The 19,587-nt window shown below is 51.2% G+C and overlaps 4 protein-coding genes across 4 annotated transcripts; 1 reads left to right on the top strand and 3 right to left on the bottom strand.

Annotated features, from left to right (window-relative positions):
• Positions 1-436: 436 nt before the first annotated feature.
• POX_b03096 (uncharacterized protein) lies at positions 437-1,833 on the bottom strand (the record flags this gene model as incomplete). The annotated part of the gene is made up of 2 exons (XM_050112000.1): positions 437-1,379; positions 1,466-1,833. 2 exons carry the CDS (start codon positions 1,831-1,833, stop codon positions 437-439), a joined length of 1,311 nt encoding a protein of 436 aa, XP_049972346.1.
• A 6,824-nt stretch (positions 1,834-8,657) lies between these two features.
• POX_b03095 (uncharacterized protein) lies at positions 8,658-10,778 on the bottom strand (the record flags this gene model as incomplete). Its single annotated transcript, XM_050111999.1, has 3 exons — positions 8,658-10,104; positions 10,154-10,391; positions 10,526-10,778. 3 exons carry the CDS (start codon positions 10,776-10,778, stop codon positions 8,658-8,660), a joined length of 1,938 nt encoding a protein of 645 aa, XP_049972345.1.
• Positions 10,779-12,349: 1,571 nt separating this feature from the next.
• POX_b03094 (Plasma membrane proteolipid 3) lies at positions 12,350-12,785 on the bottom strand (the record flags this gene model as incomplete). Its single annotated transcript, XM_050111998.1, has 3 exons — positions 12,350-12,371; positions 12,457-12,591; positions 12,769-12,785. 3 exons carry the CDS (start codon positions 12,783-12,785, stop codon positions 12,350-12,352), a joined length of 174 nt encoding a protein of 57 aa, XP_049972344.1.
• Positions 12,786-15,895: 3,110 nt separating this feature from the next.
• On the top strand, positions 15,896-18,812 carry POX_b03093 (uncharacterized protein; the record flags this gene model as incomplete). The annotated part of the gene is made up of 7 exons (XM_050111997.1): positions 15,896-16,051; positions 16,111-17,487; positions 17,615-17,860; positions 18,038-18,287; positions 18,359-18,515; positions 18,589-18,692; positions 18,754-18,812. 7 exons carry the CDS (start codon positions 15,896-15,898, stop codon positions 18,810-18,812), a joined length of 2,349 nt encoding a protein of 782 aa, XP_049972343.1.
• Between the last annotated feature and the right edge of the window lie 775 nt (positions 18,813-19,587).

Genomic DNA, 19,587 nt, shown 5'->3' with positions numbered 1-19,587 from the left:
TATTGGAAAGTCATCATATTTATAAAATAATCAAAATCTAACTCCATAGTTGCTCCAATCGATGCGCGATCATTGCATTCCAAAGAGTAGCCAGACGCCTTATTTGCAAAAGGTCCAAAAGGTCCGAGAAAGCAGGAAGATGGAATGCGCGCAAGTCATCAGGGTGTGGTCATGATAAGGGGGATCAAGTAGGGCATAAAAGTGGTTGAAGAAACAGATCGCCTGATCTAGGATCTCGTTGAGGGTTAAGGCGAAAGAACAATAAAACAATAAGGGAATCAGAGGGAGGTAGTAGAAAGAGAAAAAAGAAGGCGCCAACCAGTTGACACACAAGAAAAGAAGAAAGGGAGAGGGTTTCAAAATTTCATCGACCCAAAAGAATCACCGAGCGGATGAAATTTCTGTTTTTTTTTCTTTCTGTTTGAAAACCTTCAACTTAAAGGTTGATGGGCTGATCAGTCTGACCCAGCAGAGCCGAGTTCTTCTTGGAGTGAATCTTTTGCTGCTCACGCTCGACGGCGAACTTGACCGCGTCAAGGATGTTGCCCACAATCTTCTTGGGAGGGAAGCGCGGGATGGTGCCCTGCTGCCAGACGCCGGTGCTGACCAGAATCGAGTACCATTCATTCTCGGCAATCTCGATGAACTCGTTGGTGCCCCGGATGTCGGACTCGGGAGTGTCACCCACAAAGTAGACGGTAGAGGGCGGGTGGGCGATGCCGTGAGAGTCCTTGCGCCACTGACCCAGGAGGCGGGTAGCAAATTGGAACGTTCCCATCTGGGGCTTGCCGAAGGCAACGGTCTTCAATTCCTTGCCAGTCACCGCCTGGTAGAGCGCCTCGAGCGAAGCACGCAGAGCACCCATGCCAATGCGAGAGTGCTCGTGGGAAGTTGACCAGACCACATCGTTGTGCGAGAAGTAGATGGGAGGGCCTTGGTCAAAGGTGGCGGAGCGTGTGCCCAATTGCCCATCGACCGACATCAGGCAGTCCAGAATGATCTGCTGGTCACCGGCCCAGTCGCGGCTGTCGGCGAAGACGAAGATGGCTTCGATACGGACCTTGTTGAGATCCAACTCGCGCGAGTTGTTGTACTCCTCCTCGGTCAGCTTACGGAAGGGGGTGGTGTCCTGTCTCGTCTTGATGATGTCTCCGGGGGTGATGACGTTGCGGAAGCCATATTCCTCGGCAACAATGCGGCACTTCTCGCCTTCACCGCCGACGACCAGGACAGTCTCGTAGCGCTCGGCCATCTCCCGCATGGGCGTGTGGCCACAGATGAACTGTCCGGGGCAGACTTCATAGTTGAGCTGACGGCTCAAGTCCTGGCAACGCTCCTTTTCAGTCTTACCACCACCGTTGGTGAGGAAGATGTAGGGCCTGGGAGAACACAACCGGTCAGCATATTACGTCCCTGACATATCGCGAGCCACATCTGGAGAGAAGAAACGGAAATGGAAACATACACTTGCACGCCATAAGGGTTGTCACCGTTGATATACTTGATCGCCTCCACAGCTTCAGGGATAGCTTCACCACCACGGATCAAGACACCGTCAATGTCAAAGGCCAAGGCAAAATCGTCGCTCACGGTCATTTGAGGCAAAGTCATGGGAGTCGCTAACGCCTGCTCATCCTCTGAGGAAAGAACATCCTCTTCCGACTGACTCCTGTCTGAGTCTGAGTCGATGGTGGGGACCTTGTCCAAGGGGGACGCCATCAAGTGCTTGGGAGGCATGGACACGCTGGGACCGCCATAGAGATCGGCGCGCTCCGCATCCATACTGGAGAGACGGTTGACCTTTTGGGTCGCGAAACCTTCGGTGGTGGCCATTGTGAAAGAGGAGGAGAGGAGAATGTGAACAAGGACAGCGTTCGATGCAAAATGCCAAAGGGATATTTGCAAGAAAGATGGGGAAGAGTATTTGTATCTCTCAAATCTTCCACAATGGTAAGAGATCTTGGACAAGGGGAATCACAAGTGGATATCGATGGGGCACTGTCGAAGTACACAAACTTGGATCTTTCACGAGATGTTGTGATTCAAGAATGGAATCGAAAGAGACCAGATGAGGGGGAAATGTGGATTAATCGGTGGGCTCGTCTTGAATTGTAGAATTAAGAATGATCAAACAGAAGTGTGGGGAGAGGGGGCAATGAGGCCATTAATATAACATCCTCGCCGTGTTGACATCGCTGGAGGCTCCGTTGAATTTCATCAATGGATACACTTGTTCTGGCAGCGCGCTCGGATTCCAATCCAAGGCGGGGCCCACTTTTACCTCGTTTGGGCGGTTCGATGCTCCTTCTGTCTTCTGGTGCGATTATTCCGAAATTTCCGAATAATTCTTTTTTTGGGGGGAAGGTTCATTTTGGTACAGAAATCCCTCGTCATCATTCCGGTTATCTAAGTGTTTTCCACGGGTGTGACGCTCGATCGATCCTCATTTGGGAGTGTCCTTCGTAATTCGACGTCTGCATCGGAGGAGGCTCCACCGTGCCGTGCCCTGGGCGCGATGACCCATTACCCACGAGTCTATCTGTTGGCGTTGATTGATGCAGAGTGCCAGTGGACGAGACCAACTCTGTCAAGTCACCACAGTCGCAGACCACCGAGGAAACAATACTTGCACAAGCGTTCCGAGATTGGGCGGAGTGGAGTCATCCGGCTTTCGTCTACCGAGTGTGAGTGGACCGTTGACGTCGCGGCGAGGGGCTGCAGTGGTCTTCGCCGAAGGGGCTGTGGGCTGTGGACACTCATCTTGGGAGGCTGTCGTCTGTCCTGTCCTCGAGACTGGTCATCAACGAGTCGGTCAACTTTTGGGAGGTTGAGTCTGCCGATGATGACATGGACCCTTGCGATAGACTCCGTCCCTGGCCGAGGGATGAAGCATTGTGGAAATCACCGTCCCGAAGGGGAAGAGGGGGCCAATACATTGGTGACTACTACTCTTCAGTCCGTACTCGTGAGTTATGAGTCGCCAAGGAACTGTATCGTCCACGGCGCTTTCTTTCCATCTTTTTTTGTTTGATGTTTTCTTTTGGGGGTCGCCAACGGATTTGCTCCACGAAAGAGGATCTTTATGCCTTGTGAAGAATTCCTTGTTGCAAGGGCGGTCGGCATCTCAGCACAGCATCTCGGTGTGGCGTTCACTCGGCATCGAGTTGACGCTGGGACAGAGCCATCAAGCGCCTTCGGCTCGCCTAATTCTGTCCTGCCCCTCCTTGTCCGCTTCAGTGCGGGAAGGGTGAGTCCCAGCGGACCTGGTGTGTGCCGCTCTCAGCCCGCTCGAACAGAAGAGGAAAAAAGAAAAAGAAAAGGGAGGATCATATTCCCGCAGCGCCGATTCGATCGACCAAGCCCTGCCTTCTCCCCTGCCTAGCCGCACCGTCGCTCCGTCGCTCCGTCAGCCATCAGCCATCAGCCATTTCCGAAGATCAAAAGGGTAACGGACGGAGAAGAAACGGGGGCCGTACGTCGTTGGCTGTGGACGAGGTCGAATCATCGCTCTTTCACGTGCTGAAAGTGCGCATCACCGCGGGGATGCATCGAGCGGCATGACGTCAATCCTTCCTTCCTGGTGGAACAGAGCGATTCGCACTTGTGCATCACTGCATAGTCGTATTGTAGTCGTCCACTCAAAGTGATTGGTCGTTCCTTTGAGTTTTTAATTTCTTTTTTTTTCTACTGGATGTGTACTCGGGGTTCTTCTCAAACATTTGACGATAGACTCCTCTAAGTCTCCACTGTGAACAGTCATCACCCACAGCGCCAGACAGGTTGAGACTCGGTACTTGGTTATTGGTGCACGGCAGGTTTGTAGAATCAGTACCCTCGAGAGGGCAGGGCTAGAACGAGAGTGAGCGTCACCAACCTCAACAAACATGGTCGAGTGAAGGGACAACACCCAGCTTTCCTCTATCTGGTCTACTACTCTTTTCTTATCATCCACCGGTAAGTACCCAGTACGACCAACTGGGTCCAGTCGTCAAAGTCATCAATGTACCTTGGACCACGTACAGTAGGCTGAAGCATCTCCCCCCCCCCCCCCCGTCAGTCTCCCCTGAACCAAGGGGATGGGTAGTCGCTGCCAAGAATGGAATTGGTCTGCGCTCGCGCAAAAGTCAGTTTCAAAAATTTCGATTATGATTCTGCCGGCCGCCCCCAAGACTGATCGAATCAAGAACCGCCAGTCAACTGGTGTGCCTTTGGATGAGGGGCCCTGACGTTCCCCTCCCTTGAACTTTCGGTCTCTGTGACCCGCACGGATCGTGCTCGCAAATCGTCAGATGTCAAACTCCCCCCTCCATGCATCCTGTTTGGACAGGATAGTTGGCTTCATGGCTTCCATGCAATGTGCAGACAAGTACAGTCCGAGACCCCAGAAGTCAAAGAGTCCGACCTCAATGCCCGCTGCGGGCCGATAAGCAGCCTCTCCGTAATGACTCGTGCGAGGCACACCGCCAAGACCTCTTAGTGGTATGTGGCGTCGCGCAATGGGCGTTTGAGATACGACTATACTCTACGACGACCAGTACCGTCGTCTATCTTGGATCTCTTTCCCCCCTCCCGTCAACCGAGGATGATGAGAAGCAACAAGTACGACGGTAAGAATATCCCGCACAGTCAAAACCGGCCACACACAGACATACATGCCCTCAAAACAGGCATCCTCGGGCTGTCCATAATCATCAAATCATCGTTGAACGTGGCCAACCGTGTCCCAAAGCGGGCCAGCCACCTGCAGCCACCACTGCAGCCATCCGACCGAGGAAACACGCACACTGATATCCAGATGGCATCAAGCCAGGGAGAGATGCGTTCCAGTGTGGTACCTTAATTGCACTGATATCATTCAAAGGAGGCAGCTCCTCTCCCTTGACTGATACGACATGTCAGTTCATCCACCCCCATATGAATTCGTGAACCGACGAGGAACGGCGGTGCCAATATTAGTAGCTGCAGACTAGACTACATGGCATATTCCTATAGACAAAATGACATGATCCAACAGACTACTACTACTACTACTACTACTACAGGCACTGAGCCACGGACTACATACTTTCATCTTCCATGAACCTCCCTATTGACCTTGTAGTAACCTCATACTACCTAATACCGCTACTTCCTATTCAATGCTCTACATCACTACAGTGGTAAATCGCGCAAATTGTTCTAGACACATGGATCATCAGGGAGGATCCACATGCCAGGAACAGTACAATCCACGAAGTCATTCTTCTTGATTCAAGGATCCCATCTCAAGAGTCTCCTTTTTTTTTTTAATTGTTCTGCCGAACCCTTCCGAGGAATTACTTCACAGAAGACCACCAGAGAGGCAAAAGATGTGCTGAGCTTCTTCTACCCCTCCACCTCCGTCTCCACCAAAAACCCCACTGGACTGTCCCCAGTCCACCGCTAGAGCGCATTCCCTGCACCTGCAAATGCGGTCACCGTGCATTCAGATTCAAACCGTTTGATGAGCATGGATACCGGACAGCGCAAAAAGCAACAAAAAATCCACATTGTGTAATAGGGTCTGCCCATCCATGTCATATCTGATCCTGTCCGAGCCACGAGAAAACCCGCAAGCTAAATTCCCCAACCACTGGGTCCAGCACCAGATCGATCACCCTCCCTCGCGGCTGTCATCGAAATTATCTGTTTTTGGTTCTGTTTTCCCCCACTGGGGCTATCATCACTTTCACTCGAATCAACTAATGACTAGCACGCTTGCTCGTTCGTGGAACGAAGGGCGGTTTAAACCAAACTTGCACGATGACGACGGTTGGGGGACTAGAGGGGATCCTGTCCAGCTCCCGCCCCGCGAAGATCATTGAGTAAAAGAAAAATAGGTGCCTGTCCAGGCCTAACGATGGAGGAGATCTGGTTACATCTTGTTCAAGAATAGATGGAGGAGCCTTGGCTGTTCAGAAATTCGGTGTTCTGTAGTGGTAGTTGTAATCGCCCGTTTCTGCGCGCGCGCGCGCTCTCTCTCTCTCTTTTTTTTTCCTTTTCAAAGCCACACCATTGTCGATAACACTGAAGCCGTACTCAAGTTCACAATACACACCGACGGAGGTCATCTTTACAACAAGGTGTAAGCTGACGCGGTGCCAACTGACAATCGACTACTCACTGCCTACTGGAGTAGCATCTGGTGATAGTGAATTGTGAACTCAAGAGAGTTTGATTGTGCCCCGTTCGGGGCTAGCGCTTTGCTGCACGAGATTCGTCGCCGCATGTCTTTCTTCTTCTGTACAGTCCGCTCCATCGCCGCTTCATGGACCTTCGACAAAAAAACTCTCAGTAGTATGTTTCCCTGATGGAGGCGTTAATTGACAGGGTTCTGAAGCAGTTAACTTCGCTGTCTCCCATCCCACTAATGCGGCCAGCAAAATGAGGAGAACGCGGCAGGCTGCGGACACAATGCGTGCTACGAGCTGGTCTCTCCTTTTTCCTGAACTCTGACATTTTTCCTTTGCTCGGAATGACCATTCACGCTGCCCGGACGTATTGCGCTGCGAAGTAAACACCTCAGATGAGATGGAACACGGAAAGCACGGTCTCATCGATCAGGCCACGCCTTTGCATGTTTGACTTCCCCTGTTGCTGTTTGTTCTCGTTACAAGTAATAAATTCGCGTCTGAAGAAAATCATTTGAGACGAGCTATATCACCACGTAGGGTGAGTTGTCATCTTGCAGATAGCTTAGAATTGTGAAAATCCTCTCTCCTAATCTGCTATATCGATCTTATCATGATATTGCAAAAGCTCTCCCACGAGCACCTCCTATCGAATGGAATTACCTTCCCAGCCTCCAGGGCACGGCACGGTTTCAATAATGCAAAAATCTCCCGTCCCATTGAATACAAGCCTGCTACGCGTCAAATGCCTAAACAAATAATATGGTGAGTGCCCAAATTCACTAACCCGTCATCAAGGTCTAAATCCAGATGTCAAATTCGTATTACTTATTCTAGCTAGGTAAATTGAAAGAAAAAAAAACACATGTTTGTAAACTGTCAAATATCGAGAAAGGGCCATGTACCCCGTGAGCAAGCCTCTCTACATGAATGGTGACTCTGGGTGCTAGTACTCTCGGGAGGAGGGGATCCATCTTGTTCGCGTACTTAGGATGGCCCCGATAGGTCAGCCTTTGAGCAGATATGAGGCAGAATTGTAATCTACAAAGTTTATGCGTTGCAACCTCTGGACAAATTTCAGTCGTGTAAGTTGAGAAAGCTGGATAAGGGCTGGGAGTGAGACAGTAGCTGAGCAATAATAATCCGAGGCAATGAACAAGCAGGTTCTCGAAAAGGAAATACTCTCATGCCTCCCCTTCTAGGCTACTGTGGTTCCCTCCTCCTAAGTGGAAGTATATCTAACTAGAGTGACTCCTCTTGGAACGAAACAAAAAAAAGAGTGATTTCATCCACTCTTTCTTACCAACCTCCAGCCCAGAATCTCTCTCCACCAATTTTTGATCTCCAGTCGCACGGGCATCCGATTCCTTCTCTGTTTCTTCCCCTCTCTCTTCCCCTCTCTCCACGCACCCAACGCCAAGAATCATCTCTTTTGAAAATACCTTTCCTTTTTCTCTCTTTTTCCAGATCTCTCATATCTTCCCTTTTGCTCTTTTTTGAAAATAAAATAAAAAAAAGAAAAGAAAAGAAAAGAAGCCCCCCCATATTCAACCCCCTCCCTTCCAAAAATCAAAAGGAAACTTTGCCGAACTCTCCAGTGGACGATCTTGGAACTGATGGGGGGACAAGCCCGAACTTATTTGATGTTTGCATGTTGGGGGTGGATTCAATCTCGTTTCTTCCTCTCCCTCGTTTTACTTTCCTTTTTTTTCTTTATTATTACTTCAAAGTTTCTTTCTTTCTTTTTTTTTTCAGATGAGTCCATTCAAGCTCGCTTGCTGAATGTTGTTGTTTTTCTCTTCGTTCTTCCTCGTCCAGATGAGGAGGCAACACTGAGTTGGTAATGCGGACTGATGTATGTAAAGGTAGGTGTACCGAGACCGAGGCAGATGCAACAGCCTCTCCACTCGAGGCGGATCCAGTGTTCCACTTGGTAGTCTCATATGACAAGCCATTTGACTGTGACTGCTGCCGATCGGGGAGAGTGGGGGAGGAGGGGAGGGGGCTTTCCTATATTCCGCATGATTTTGAGACCGGATGTGATTTCATAGTCTAAACTGGGGCAGTTGGGCATGTCATACCTACCAAGTGGATGGAACACTGGATATCATGCATGCTGATCGATTTCGCCCTTGGATGCGATTGTCTCTCTTACTGTGGTTAAAAAAATAGGTATACATCTTTTCAAAGTTTCTGCAGAGAGAGAAAGAAGAGGGGGGGGGGGGGGGGGGAGAAAGAAAATAAGAGCTGATATTAATCAATCCACGTCTATATACATAAAATGTTGTCATGGGCTCGCTCCAAATGGTATCATGCGGCCCCTGGAATTGGGATATGGAAGTCCCCGGAATAATGTACAAAGAAGTAGAAAAACAAGAAACCAAAAGGGTGCGTGGGATCAAAAGACCCCAGGGGTCCACGGCGCTGCTCTCGCATGAATAAGCCCCCTCCCAACACCTCGAATTGCAGAACAAAGTGGCAAGCAACACCGCAATAGAGTAGTGGTGGTTACTCTTCAACTCGGAGAATCAAATCGTCCCCTCTCTTGGAAGGTGTCAGGCTCCGCCCGGTAGCTGACAGTCGCTGTGCCTGTATATCTCGCGGTCTTTTATGGGGACTCTGCGGATACAAGACCTTCCCCGGGGCGATCTCTGAGGGATAGGGCAATGCTTTCATGGTATGGGGGACAGGGGCTCGGCTTCGGCCTCGCTCCGGCCAAAAGTCATCTGGGCCGTAAGGCGCCACGACTTCACCAGGAAGACGTGGACTGCTGCGGATCTCAACATGCTTGATTTCTTCTCGGGACACAATTCGGGGCTGAACCAGTTGGTCTGGCGGCGCAGAGAGGCCGAGCCCGTTGTTGGGTGATTGAGGAGGGTGACTGGGAACCTGGGTCGGACTGGCAGCCGGTCTGGGTCCTCCGGGGGCTTTGCCGCTCAAAGCTGGGCTTCTTCGTGGATCAAAGTTGCGAGGAGACGGACGAGGTCGGTGAATAGGCCGTACGCTCGAGCCGTGGCCCTGCCTTTGCCCCTGCCTTTGTTCCTGTCCCTGCATCAGAGCGAGTGCGACTGGAATACTCGCGGATCCACGATAAGAAGACCCTGAATCATTGTTCGACGAGCTACTGGGATTCGACGGTGGGGATGAACGGAAGGCTGTCGTGGACATATTTGGACCCACAACCCGATCACTAGAAAGACTGCTTTGTGGTGAAAATCGCCCTTGGTGTCCTGGACGAGCACGCTGCTGTTGCGGCGGCGGCGGCGACGATCCTCCGTGATGATGATCAGGTGGTATTTTATTCTTGAACGCGCGAGGATTGGCTGGCAGCCCTGGTAGTGGGCGAGCACAGGCTGTACTCTGCATGTTTAATGGTTGAGGTGCTCTGATCTGCTGATATTCGTCTTCTTCAAAGAGTGTCCCGCCACTGTCGGGTCGAAGACTCCATTTTAACGGTTTCGGATGCAGTCCCATCACCGGAGTCGTAGATGATTCGGCTTGCACGTTCTGCGATGATGATAGACTGCGTGGTGAGTTTGCCCAACCGTCCCGAGAGCTCACAGCGACCCCGATAGGTTCCCTTTCGAGTGGCTTCTCTGAGTCCGGAGCAGTTGGAAGCAGTCTCACAGTCGGCGCCATGGTCGGATTCTGCCAGGTTGGTGTCCGTGTTGTAGGTAGCTCGGACATCTGGTCACTGCCAGGACCGCGTGCGAGAGGAAACGACCCGCGGGGTCCACTGTGAGGCCCGCGGGGCGAAAGTTGAGAAGGAGACCGCGAGAAGTCAGCAGGTTCAGACATTGTGCCGCCGATTTCAAAGAAATCATCATGGTCAGAATTGAATCCCGAGGCGTGACTCCTCTGTCGCCATCGTTTGCAGCATAGAAAGACGGCGATTCCGATGAGAAAAGCACCAGCAACGCCAGATGCGACAGATACCCCAATCACAGTGCTAGAGCTGACATGAGATGTAGCACCGCTTGAGCTTGCTGATGATGAGGTAGAACTAGCCGAAGCGATGCTGGTTGTAGGTGTACTTGTATCGCTGCTTGCCGTTGTGGTTTTCGTGGAAGTTGATCTCGTCGTCTGAGAGACGGTTTCCGTGGGCGCTGTAGATGAGGGGGAAGAAAAGGAGGAAGTAAACAGAATTGATGAGGAACTTGTTTGGCTCAAGGACGAGGATGAAGATGGGCTTGTACTTGATGGGCCGGTTGCAGTGGTCGCAGGATACATGGTTGTTGCCGACTGTGGAGGATCAAACGTCGTAGCTATAATCACAGAGTGTGTTTCCACGACCGCACCGCTCACAGGACTACACACATGATAGACTCTGCTCCCCTGGAGCGAGATGTCTGTCTCTGCACATAATGCGTACAAACAGCTCAGAGCCGCTTCTCCCAAGGTGAGTCCACTCGGTGTCTTGTTCCGGCAAAGACATTTGATATCAGATCCCGAGGCACACTCCGCAGTGTTGTACTGGCCCTCGATAAAATTCTGAACACATAATTTGGCACAATCCGGTATGGCACCCCAGAGAGTAGCATCGGACGGTTCGCTTGTGTCTGTGGCGGAACCGATGGCAATGAAAGAGAGAGCCGCGATGAGTATGCTGAGGCCCCAATGGCGGATCATACTGCAGGTGACTGGCTGAATTGGTAATGTCAAGGGTCGTATTCTTTTGGTAAATTCTTCATCTTTAGCCGCACAGTTGCAGATTGACGAGCGGCACTGACTACCCTCTAGGTTATGTGACCCTTGTGGTTGTCATGATCGGACGCGAAAAAAGGCGGCGGGATACTGAGCGGATGGCGGCAGAGCAGCTCAAGATTTGAGACCGGAGAGAAGAGGTGAAGACCCAGAAAGATCAATACCCCAAAGTGGGCAGGATCCATTGCAGTTTAAACACGCTCCATCAATGAGCTCGTCTTCGGTAGGCGCGAAGCCAAGTCATCATTTCAGGCGCTCAGCAGTGACCTAGCCGACCTGTGCAAGCCCTGTTGTGCAGATTTTGAAACACATCCTGGCGAACAGCCCTGGGTAGGCGCCAGTGTCGAGCAGAATGACATCGTAGACGAATACCAGAGTTGCACTGCGTAGTCCTTGGAAGAGGCTCAAGGGATCTGCGTCGTGTTTGGCGGCGTTCATTGGATGTCTGTCGAGTTAGCGCCTTCAGTACGCGCCGGGGTCGAGACCTAGCGCGGGCGCTACTTGTGCACCAAAAAACATGTTCACTCAAGCTTTGCATTACAACCACCCGCTTATAGACAGGGAAATGGCCTTAGTCCCACTCTGAATTTGCCAAGTCGATGTCTTGACTCTAATGAGAGACGACAGGTGGGTATATGAGGCAGACAAAGCTCCGGACGGCGTGCAATTTCCGGACTCCTTTAAGGGCTTGGCTCGCCTGATTGCATGACTAAACTCGGCTGCTACGGTGGCGTTTCCGTCACTGGCAGCTACAGAATACGTACGGTCGAATAGAGACATGAAAAAAAAGACACAGTCTGGCGGTTGTGAAAATGCTCATTTGTCAACACAGTCACGTTGAGCAAGTCTGTTATCCTAGTTGAGTTGATTAGCGACTGAGACGTGGGACACTAACCGTCATGGTAAGGCTAAGCGGTCCCACTTAGTCGAAGGATCAAGATTAAGTAGAGCTTGGCAAACGTTTACATTGTAGCAGGTTATCGCGTTTGCGGGGTTTTCATTGTACACTATGAGTAGATCTGAGTGGATAAGTGAAAAACGTTTCAAACAATCGCCATTCCGTCAATCGTAAAAAGCTAACTGCCATCCGGGTAAAGCGCAAGCCCATGACGGTCATACAATATGGGGTGGTATCATTTGAAAAGGCAAGAAAAAACCCGCATGGAATTCGAAAGACGCAATCCGGCATGACCGTAAACGAAGGAAAAGAGGCATCGTAATCGGCAAAGTTGGTGAACAGTGCCACTATTAGAGAAATTATGGAGACCGGCGCTCGTCCAAGTAGGCGAGAGGAGGCTGCAGAATAATCGAGGTGGGTGAGGGACCGCAATACCACGCGACACGCTGTCGCTCAGCCAGGCCCGAGGTGACGTAGAAGTAACAGACTGGTCAAACTCAGAGCCAGAGCAGACTGTCCCCTTTGCATCATGCCACGAACTGTTGCACGAGTGACCGACGAGAGGACATGGTCGCAGTCGGTGGGGTTATCGACAACGTTAATATTTGAAGATAATGTAACTGAGCGACGGGTTAGCAGGGAACTCGGGTTGAAGAGCGCCGAGATCGACTGGATACAAGACGGCATGGGACTTTGATCACATACAGGGCGTGAATGATTCCGGGAATGTAACCAAGAATGGTCAGCAGAATGTTGATCAGGAGATCAGCACCACATCCGCGCTCCAAGAAGACTCCCAGAGGGGGCAGAATGATGGCAAAGATAATCTTGCAGACATCACTAGTAGAGAATCATTAGTTGGTGACTGATCGCCCAGCAGGTGTGTCAGCCGGAAGGGGGCTCGCCAGCACGAAGCCGACGATTCCGCCTGGTGTGCGGCCTCATCCAAGAGGACACCAGTCCGATCGAGGATAGCGCGCCGAGGCTATGACGACACTGTTCACAGACGAGACTTACGAGGCGGTGAGAGGCATGGTGCTGGTTGTTGTTGGAATGTGTGATTCAAAAGGTCTTTTGGTAAGAAAAGTCGCTGGGAGAGATTTCCGAAGATGAGTTGGAGAGAGTCGGAGGTTTGAGAATGGAGAAAAAATGCAAGACTGGCGCAAATGCGGAGAGGGCTGTATTTAAGATCGGGACAGCACACCTCACTGCAGTGTCCACACGGCCAGTCAGGCGTCAGCCTTCCCAAACCCAAAAAACAAAAGGAGCCGGTGCAGCTCTGTTTCTTTACCCGTACCAGCAGCTCTGGCATTGCGTCATGTATCCGCCATAACGTGCAGACTCTGTGGCTCGGCGGGACGATCATAGCCAATGTGAAGACATGATTGGCGTGTCCCATCACCAGCCACCCATTTGTGGCTTAGTCGAAATGACATAAATCCATGTTTGACGGGAGCCTGGCAGGAGATGCTCGCCCGGACCAGCTTGTGTTCACTTCAGGTATCTGTACGTCGCGTACGATACACCGGATACAGAAAACAGCTGGAGAATTGGCAAGATCAGCCTGAGGAGGAACGGGCACGGTGTACTACTGTACACTTGTAGTGCCCACGCGCGAGGCGGACCGTCGTCATCGTGTCCGGGTTTTCCGTACCTCACTACGACTTTATGATGTGATAGGCACTTTGGTAGCTGGATACGCTTTCGCCATGCCCCTTGTTTCTCCAGCATCTTGTCTCTCGCCAGCTTCAACCCTTTGTGACGGTATGTCAAATGTCAAGTACCTGAAATCTTTGCCAGGCCCCCAATTCTGGATGCACTCCACTCAATCTCGTCCGCCAGGCGCACAAAAGAATCATCCCATGTGGGCCCGACTGGTCGGCGATGGCCTGCAAGTCAACTCATCCCCAGTACCGCGAATCCTGCCTGCTTGGGGGCCAGCAGCAGTACTAGAATTCAGAGTACTACTGTATTCTTCTCTGATCCAACCAGACATGGCATTTGTGCTATATTTGTCGCTTCACTTTCCATCAAGTCCTCTCCCCCTTTTTCTATCTCTTGAAGATGAATATGATTACTTCTGTCCCGGCACACATTTCTGCTAGGACGACATGCGTCGGGCCAGTTTTTTTTTGAAGCGGTCCTATCCGCATGCTCCGTTTGCTGGCTGCCTGGCCTATCAGTCTTGGCATCCCACTCGGCCGTTCAATGTTGGTACGGAAGAACGGTACCAGAAACGAGTCAAGGACGGTGCCGTACTGTAGTTGCGCCACTTCAAGGGTTGAGCAAGAGGCTTCGTCGCCTTATTCGAACTTCCAAAATCTGGCATAATGCCCAGGGCACTTTAGACCGACTCTCCGTATACCACACATTCCACGGTGGTTGCAATCTGAACGAAATCCGGTCATTCGGATGTGTGGTATTGACGAGAGGTCCCATGACACGATGACGGCGCCAATTGTGGCGGCTGGCATGACAAGATCGGCATCGTCACCTGTGGCGTTCTGTACTGTACCTCCTGCGCAATGGACAAGGGTTGTGTAAATGTACCTTTTTTCTGTGGTCTTCACTCCCATGCATGCATGTGTCTCTACTTTCCACCCCCCAGACAAGAGGGCTGGTACGAAACCTACAGATCGTGGTGACTCTGAATCTGCACGTCAAGGTATCCATGTGGAAGCATTCCGGGGTGGATTGAAGCGGGCCAGCCCTATGGAGTCGTCACTTCTTCGCCTCTTGGGAGCCTGTCAGAGCCTGTAAAATTAATATGGACTTGGCCCCCGCCCTGAGGCTGACGTATTTTACGCCCTCGGCGGTCCAACAGGACCCTACAGGAAACTTGTAGCTCCCATTGAGATTGCCCCCAACGGATGGAGACAGCCTGAACTTGAAGACCCGTTCGGTAGATCATCGGGGAAGCTGCGTCTGGCTCCGACTCGACGCAAAAAGCATCCCAAAGTCGAGTAACCTTGCATCAAGCTGACTTGGCACAAGAAGGTTGGTGAGGTTGTGTCGATCTCGAAGATCGGGTGCAGGAGCCTGGATGCCCACAGGAGAACAATGACTAGTGGGTGCTTCACCAAACATCGGTCGCGCTATATTTGGCAACACGCGCGCCACAGTCTCATGTCGAAATGATGTGGCTCTCCAAGCACATTATCTCGAAGGCAGAGTCTATATTTTGTACACAAAATCGAGCACAGCCACCAGTTCGCGGACAAATATCCTTCAAGGGTCGAGGATTGAAGCATAATTTCAACGATCCGGTGGCTGAGCCAGGCTACTTTGTACTAATTGGCCGATATGGATCCAGCTGGGCGCAGAGGGGCTCACGATCCACTATGAATGTTGGTCCGCTACCAGCTAGAGCTGACTGTTGTCGGGCTCAAGTCCATGTGCATAACACATTCAAGCACATTGAGCGGCACGCTTCACCATTGCCGTCGAGTTGTACCTAGCCCATGCACCTGTTTTTAGCTTTTTGAGTGAGAGTATCTCCCTTGCAGCTCCGTGTCTTCGGCTTTGATCATCTCAAGTTGTCCACCCCTAGTGTTACCGAGCGGGTAGAGGAGATGAGCGTGCTTGTGGCAACCTTGATGGCTCTCGCCAGTGGAGGGTAGGAGACCTTAAAGACCAGGATGCAATGACATATTGAGAGTCCACAGCACCCTCTGGCGAAATGTATTAATCTCATAAATTTGCAGGCAACTACCAAGCAATCAGCAATAGAGTTAGGCAGGATCATAACTACCCTAGAATGCCAAGAAACCTGGGATCAACCAGCTCAACTCGACTCCAGATTGAGACGATAGGGCTGAGAACTTGTGGAATGCCGCCCATTGCCCACCTCACTAGAAAGGGCTAGCGTTGTATCAAATTCGTTACCGCAACGTCTCTCAAGACTCCCGCAACCAAAGCGAAAACCTACGTATATTACCGACCTTTGTCGTAACCGTGTAACGTAGTCGTCTAGTACAGTTCCAGTACTGGACATCTGAACGTCACGATATTCGAGCTCAGACTTCGGGAGTTGGGGAAACTTGCTTTCCCCGCGCTCCGGCACCGAACGAATCCGATTCCACTTGATTGCGATGTCGGAGTGATTCTTTTGTTCTATTCCTCAACTGTCAAGCGCGTTCGATAGATGGCTTCTCGGCTGAATCTGAAGCTGCGCGCTCTGCGCCTTGGGACCAGCTCCTCTCTAAGTCGACTGAGCTTCCCTTCGCCAAGAAGACAATATGCCACTACCACACATCCTCCCTTTGCCTTTACGTGGCTCACAAGCACGCCAGAGGCCATTGTAAGCCGCATTTGATAAAGATTACTTCGGATCAAAGTCTCATTGACCAAATTTTACAGAGTGCCCACGATGTCCTTGCGTCGCTTCCCACCCTCCAGACTCCGCTACTCACCAGCAACTCCGTGCCGTTGCTTCTCGTCACCCCGAAATTGGCACATTGGCTCGATGCCTCCGACGGGTTCCTTCCTCAATTGATGCAAAATCTATATGGGAAGGCCCCGAAAACCGATTGTCTGTATGCTGTGGCCGCCGTGGTCGACAAAATTCCTTGCAAGCCGAAGGTCGTAGGTGGGCTCGACAAACCAAGCGCTGCGGAGACAATCTCCGAGTCCGAAGGTCTCTCGCTCTTGCTTGTTGGCGAGCACAACGTCCAGGGAAAGCCGGTACCTCCACGCAAGTTTGGCGGACCTGCGGACGAAGAGACCGATCTTTTGTTCTCAATTCAGAATGGAGAAGGAAAGCAAAGTCCGACCGATGGACCTCATCGGGTCGGCTTACGCCTTGCGAACACCGTCTTTGTCAATGGGAAAGAATCAACCCTTTTCGGCATGCGATGGAAATTCGATACAGCCGAAAACACATACACTCGTGATCACACGATAGATTTGACAAGCTGCACTGTCACATCCTCTCATTTCTCTAGCAAGACCGAGCCACGCGTGACACTACCTCTTCACCCTCTTGGCCAGCGCAAAAGAGTGCTTGCTAGTATGGGCAATATTCTCCGACAGATTTCGAAATCCACCGATCCAGCTTCGAACGATCCCATACCCGCCTCGTCAGATCTGGAGAAGGACCTTCCCCAGTACATCAAAGAACACAATATCTCGGACCACAGGGTCTCGGTGTGGGCGCTCGTCGAAAAGCCCCAGGCGAGAGTCACTGACTCCAACTTATCTGCGCAGGAGTATCTGAATCAATCGTTACGACAAGGGGGCAAGCTGCATAGAGTAGTCAGTGGAGGCGGTGGCTGGGGCAAGAAGCAGGGGCTTCTTTCTCTGGACCCGGAGATTTGCTTCTCAGGATCAGCTAACCCGGATGCTTTGGCTGGCCTGGAGATGATCTTCAACCCAAGCGGAAGGGCCGATTTGGACTCTGCAGCTCTTGTCAAAAGCCTCGTTGGCGATGATCTATCTTTGCTGTCTCAGGTCGCCACAGCCGGGGACTTCATTCAGTTCTTTGTATCCACAGATCCCTCAGAGCCGCACGAACGGGACGCTCAGTCTGTGGGAAGCAACGTTACTTTCAACTTTGGAATGGTCTCACGCGTTGAAGGCTCCCATTCAGTGGATTACACATCTGGTCAAGGCAGCCTCGAATTTGTGCCCAACACCTTTGGGGCGCTCTCCGAGAAGGCGATTGCCTACAACCAGCCGGTGGCGGTGGCCGGAGGGTCATCAGAGTCTAGCACGAAGCTTGATATTCCCGGGTGTCGGGTGAGTTTTGGGTGGTGAGAAGAGGGATTGTATTATATGATCTGCTTGTAAAAACACATAATTGAATACTTCTCCCATCATATTCTATGGCCTCGAGGTAATATGTAGCTATGTTTAATTGCCCAAGTGGGATAACATTCGTCGTGAGGCGCATGCAACGGGCAGTGGAGAAACGCCAAGACCACGTGACCTCACCACCAGCGTGTGTGCCTCTGACCTCGTTGACCTCTCCAACCTCTCCGAATACAGCAACGCCATCGTCTACAGCTCGACTAAGCATTCCGCAAGTCGTCTACCATCGAAACACGGTTATAGCTCTCACTCACACATCTCATCTGAGCCCCTGAGTTGTCAAAATGGCCACAGAACTTTGGTAAGTCGTGGCAAACCCTCGGTCAACCCCCCCTAGGGCAGTACACACCTATGGAAGCTCGAGCTTGCTCTCTTAATGGTCGGCGAGTGCTTTTTCAAGGATAACTGCTAATCTGTATTGATACAGCCCCGTTTACGCGGTATGTCAAGTCTTTAGCTAGCTTCCCGGATTTTGCAGTGCATGTATTCGATCCGTTGCCTCCGCACTGCAGCAGCTCCATCCATCTCCCACTTTACGCCCGTCGTGTGGTCAATTCAACGAGGTCTCAATAATGTGGCTGACGTATCTCTTCTCCAGCCCTTCTTTGGTGCGCTGGGCTGCACGTCCGCCATCGTCTTCACCTGCTTTGGCGCCGCCTATGGCACTGCCAAGGCTGGTGTTGGTGTTTGCAGCATGGGTGTCCTCCGCCCTGACCTGATCGTCAAGAGTACGTTGAATCCGGTGGCCTCGGTGCCAGAAATTGCATCGTTCATTGTCCACTAATCGCTCGACCTGCAGACATTGTTCCCATCGTCATGGCGGGTATCATTGGTATCTACGGTCTGGTCGTTTCGGTCCTGGTCGCGAACGACCTGACCCAAAAGCTCCCTCTATACACTGGTTTCATCCAGCTTGGTGCTGGTCTGGCCGTCGGTCTTGCTGGTCTTGCTGCTGGGTACGTACACATCAAATCTTTACTTGCCCACAAAGTTGGATCCTTTTCTAACCCTTTGGCAACTCTTGTACAGTTTCGCTATTGGTATTGTCGGTGATGCTGGTGTCCGCGGAACTGCTCAGCAACCTCGCCTCTACGTCGGAATGATCCTTATTCTCATTTTCGCTGAAGTCTTGGGTAAGCTCATCGTCTTGGATCAAATTTTGGGGGCGCATCTAACTCATGGCCCTAAATCTAGGTCTGTACGGTCTCATTGTGGCTTTGCTCATGAACTCGCGTTCTAAAGCCACCTGCTAAATGACCAATACGTCGTTCCATACAAAATCGAACCTCGGATAGGACCGATCTTTGCGAAAAGATCGACCGACGCTTAGCTTCTGATACACTCTTTGTCCGACGGGCCTCCCCCGTTCCACGATCAGCAACTTTCAAGATCGATGGCGAAGACAACGAGAACGAAATGGCTGGCTACGATGAATTAACTTTATTTTGGGGAGAAGGGGAAGTGTTGGGGTGACCCTGCTGGTGTGTAGAACTCCTGGAAACGACTGCTCAGCATCCGCTTCCAAGTTGGTGGGATTGGCTTGTTCGGTAGATATTTGTCTTGTTATTTTCTCCTCCTTTGTATTGCATGAACGCGCGTTGGACTATTGTACTTTATACGGGCTTTGTCTCGATTCGCGCACCGAATCTCTTTCCCGGGTCTTTTCTTATCTCCAGAATGGCTGCTCTAGATGTAAACTGTCAATTTGGCCTGGATGCGAACTCCCTAGTGTGACCGACAATTCCTTCTTGTTTTATTTTCTCTTATAAATGCCTTCAATGTTCCTTTAGCATCTTTCTGCTTTCCCACCCAATTCCTGTGTTCTGTGTTCGACTCGAGCGTCCCAAACTCATATGGAATATACTGCTAGGGCATATTCAGGGGTTGCATTACAATTCCCCATTCTTCCAGCAAGAGGTCACTCTTCATATCCCATCCCATGGAGCTTAAGTGAGGCTGTACTCGAAAGATCACCCACACACATCCCGGCAGCTTCCTGCGTTTTTTTCCGATCAGAAGATGAAATGT

The sequence above is a fragment of the Penicillium oxalicum genome, chromosome II (genome assembly GCF_001723175.1).
Source record: "Penicillium oxalicum strain HP7-1 chromosome II, whole genome shotgun sequence".
NCBI lineage: Eukaryota > Fungi > Ascomycota > Eurotiomycetes > Eurotiales > Aspergillaceae > Penicillium > Penicillium oxalicum.
The sequence above is the reverse complement of the archived record's forward strand: the minus strand, read 5'-3'. Positions and strand labels throughout refer to the sequence as shown.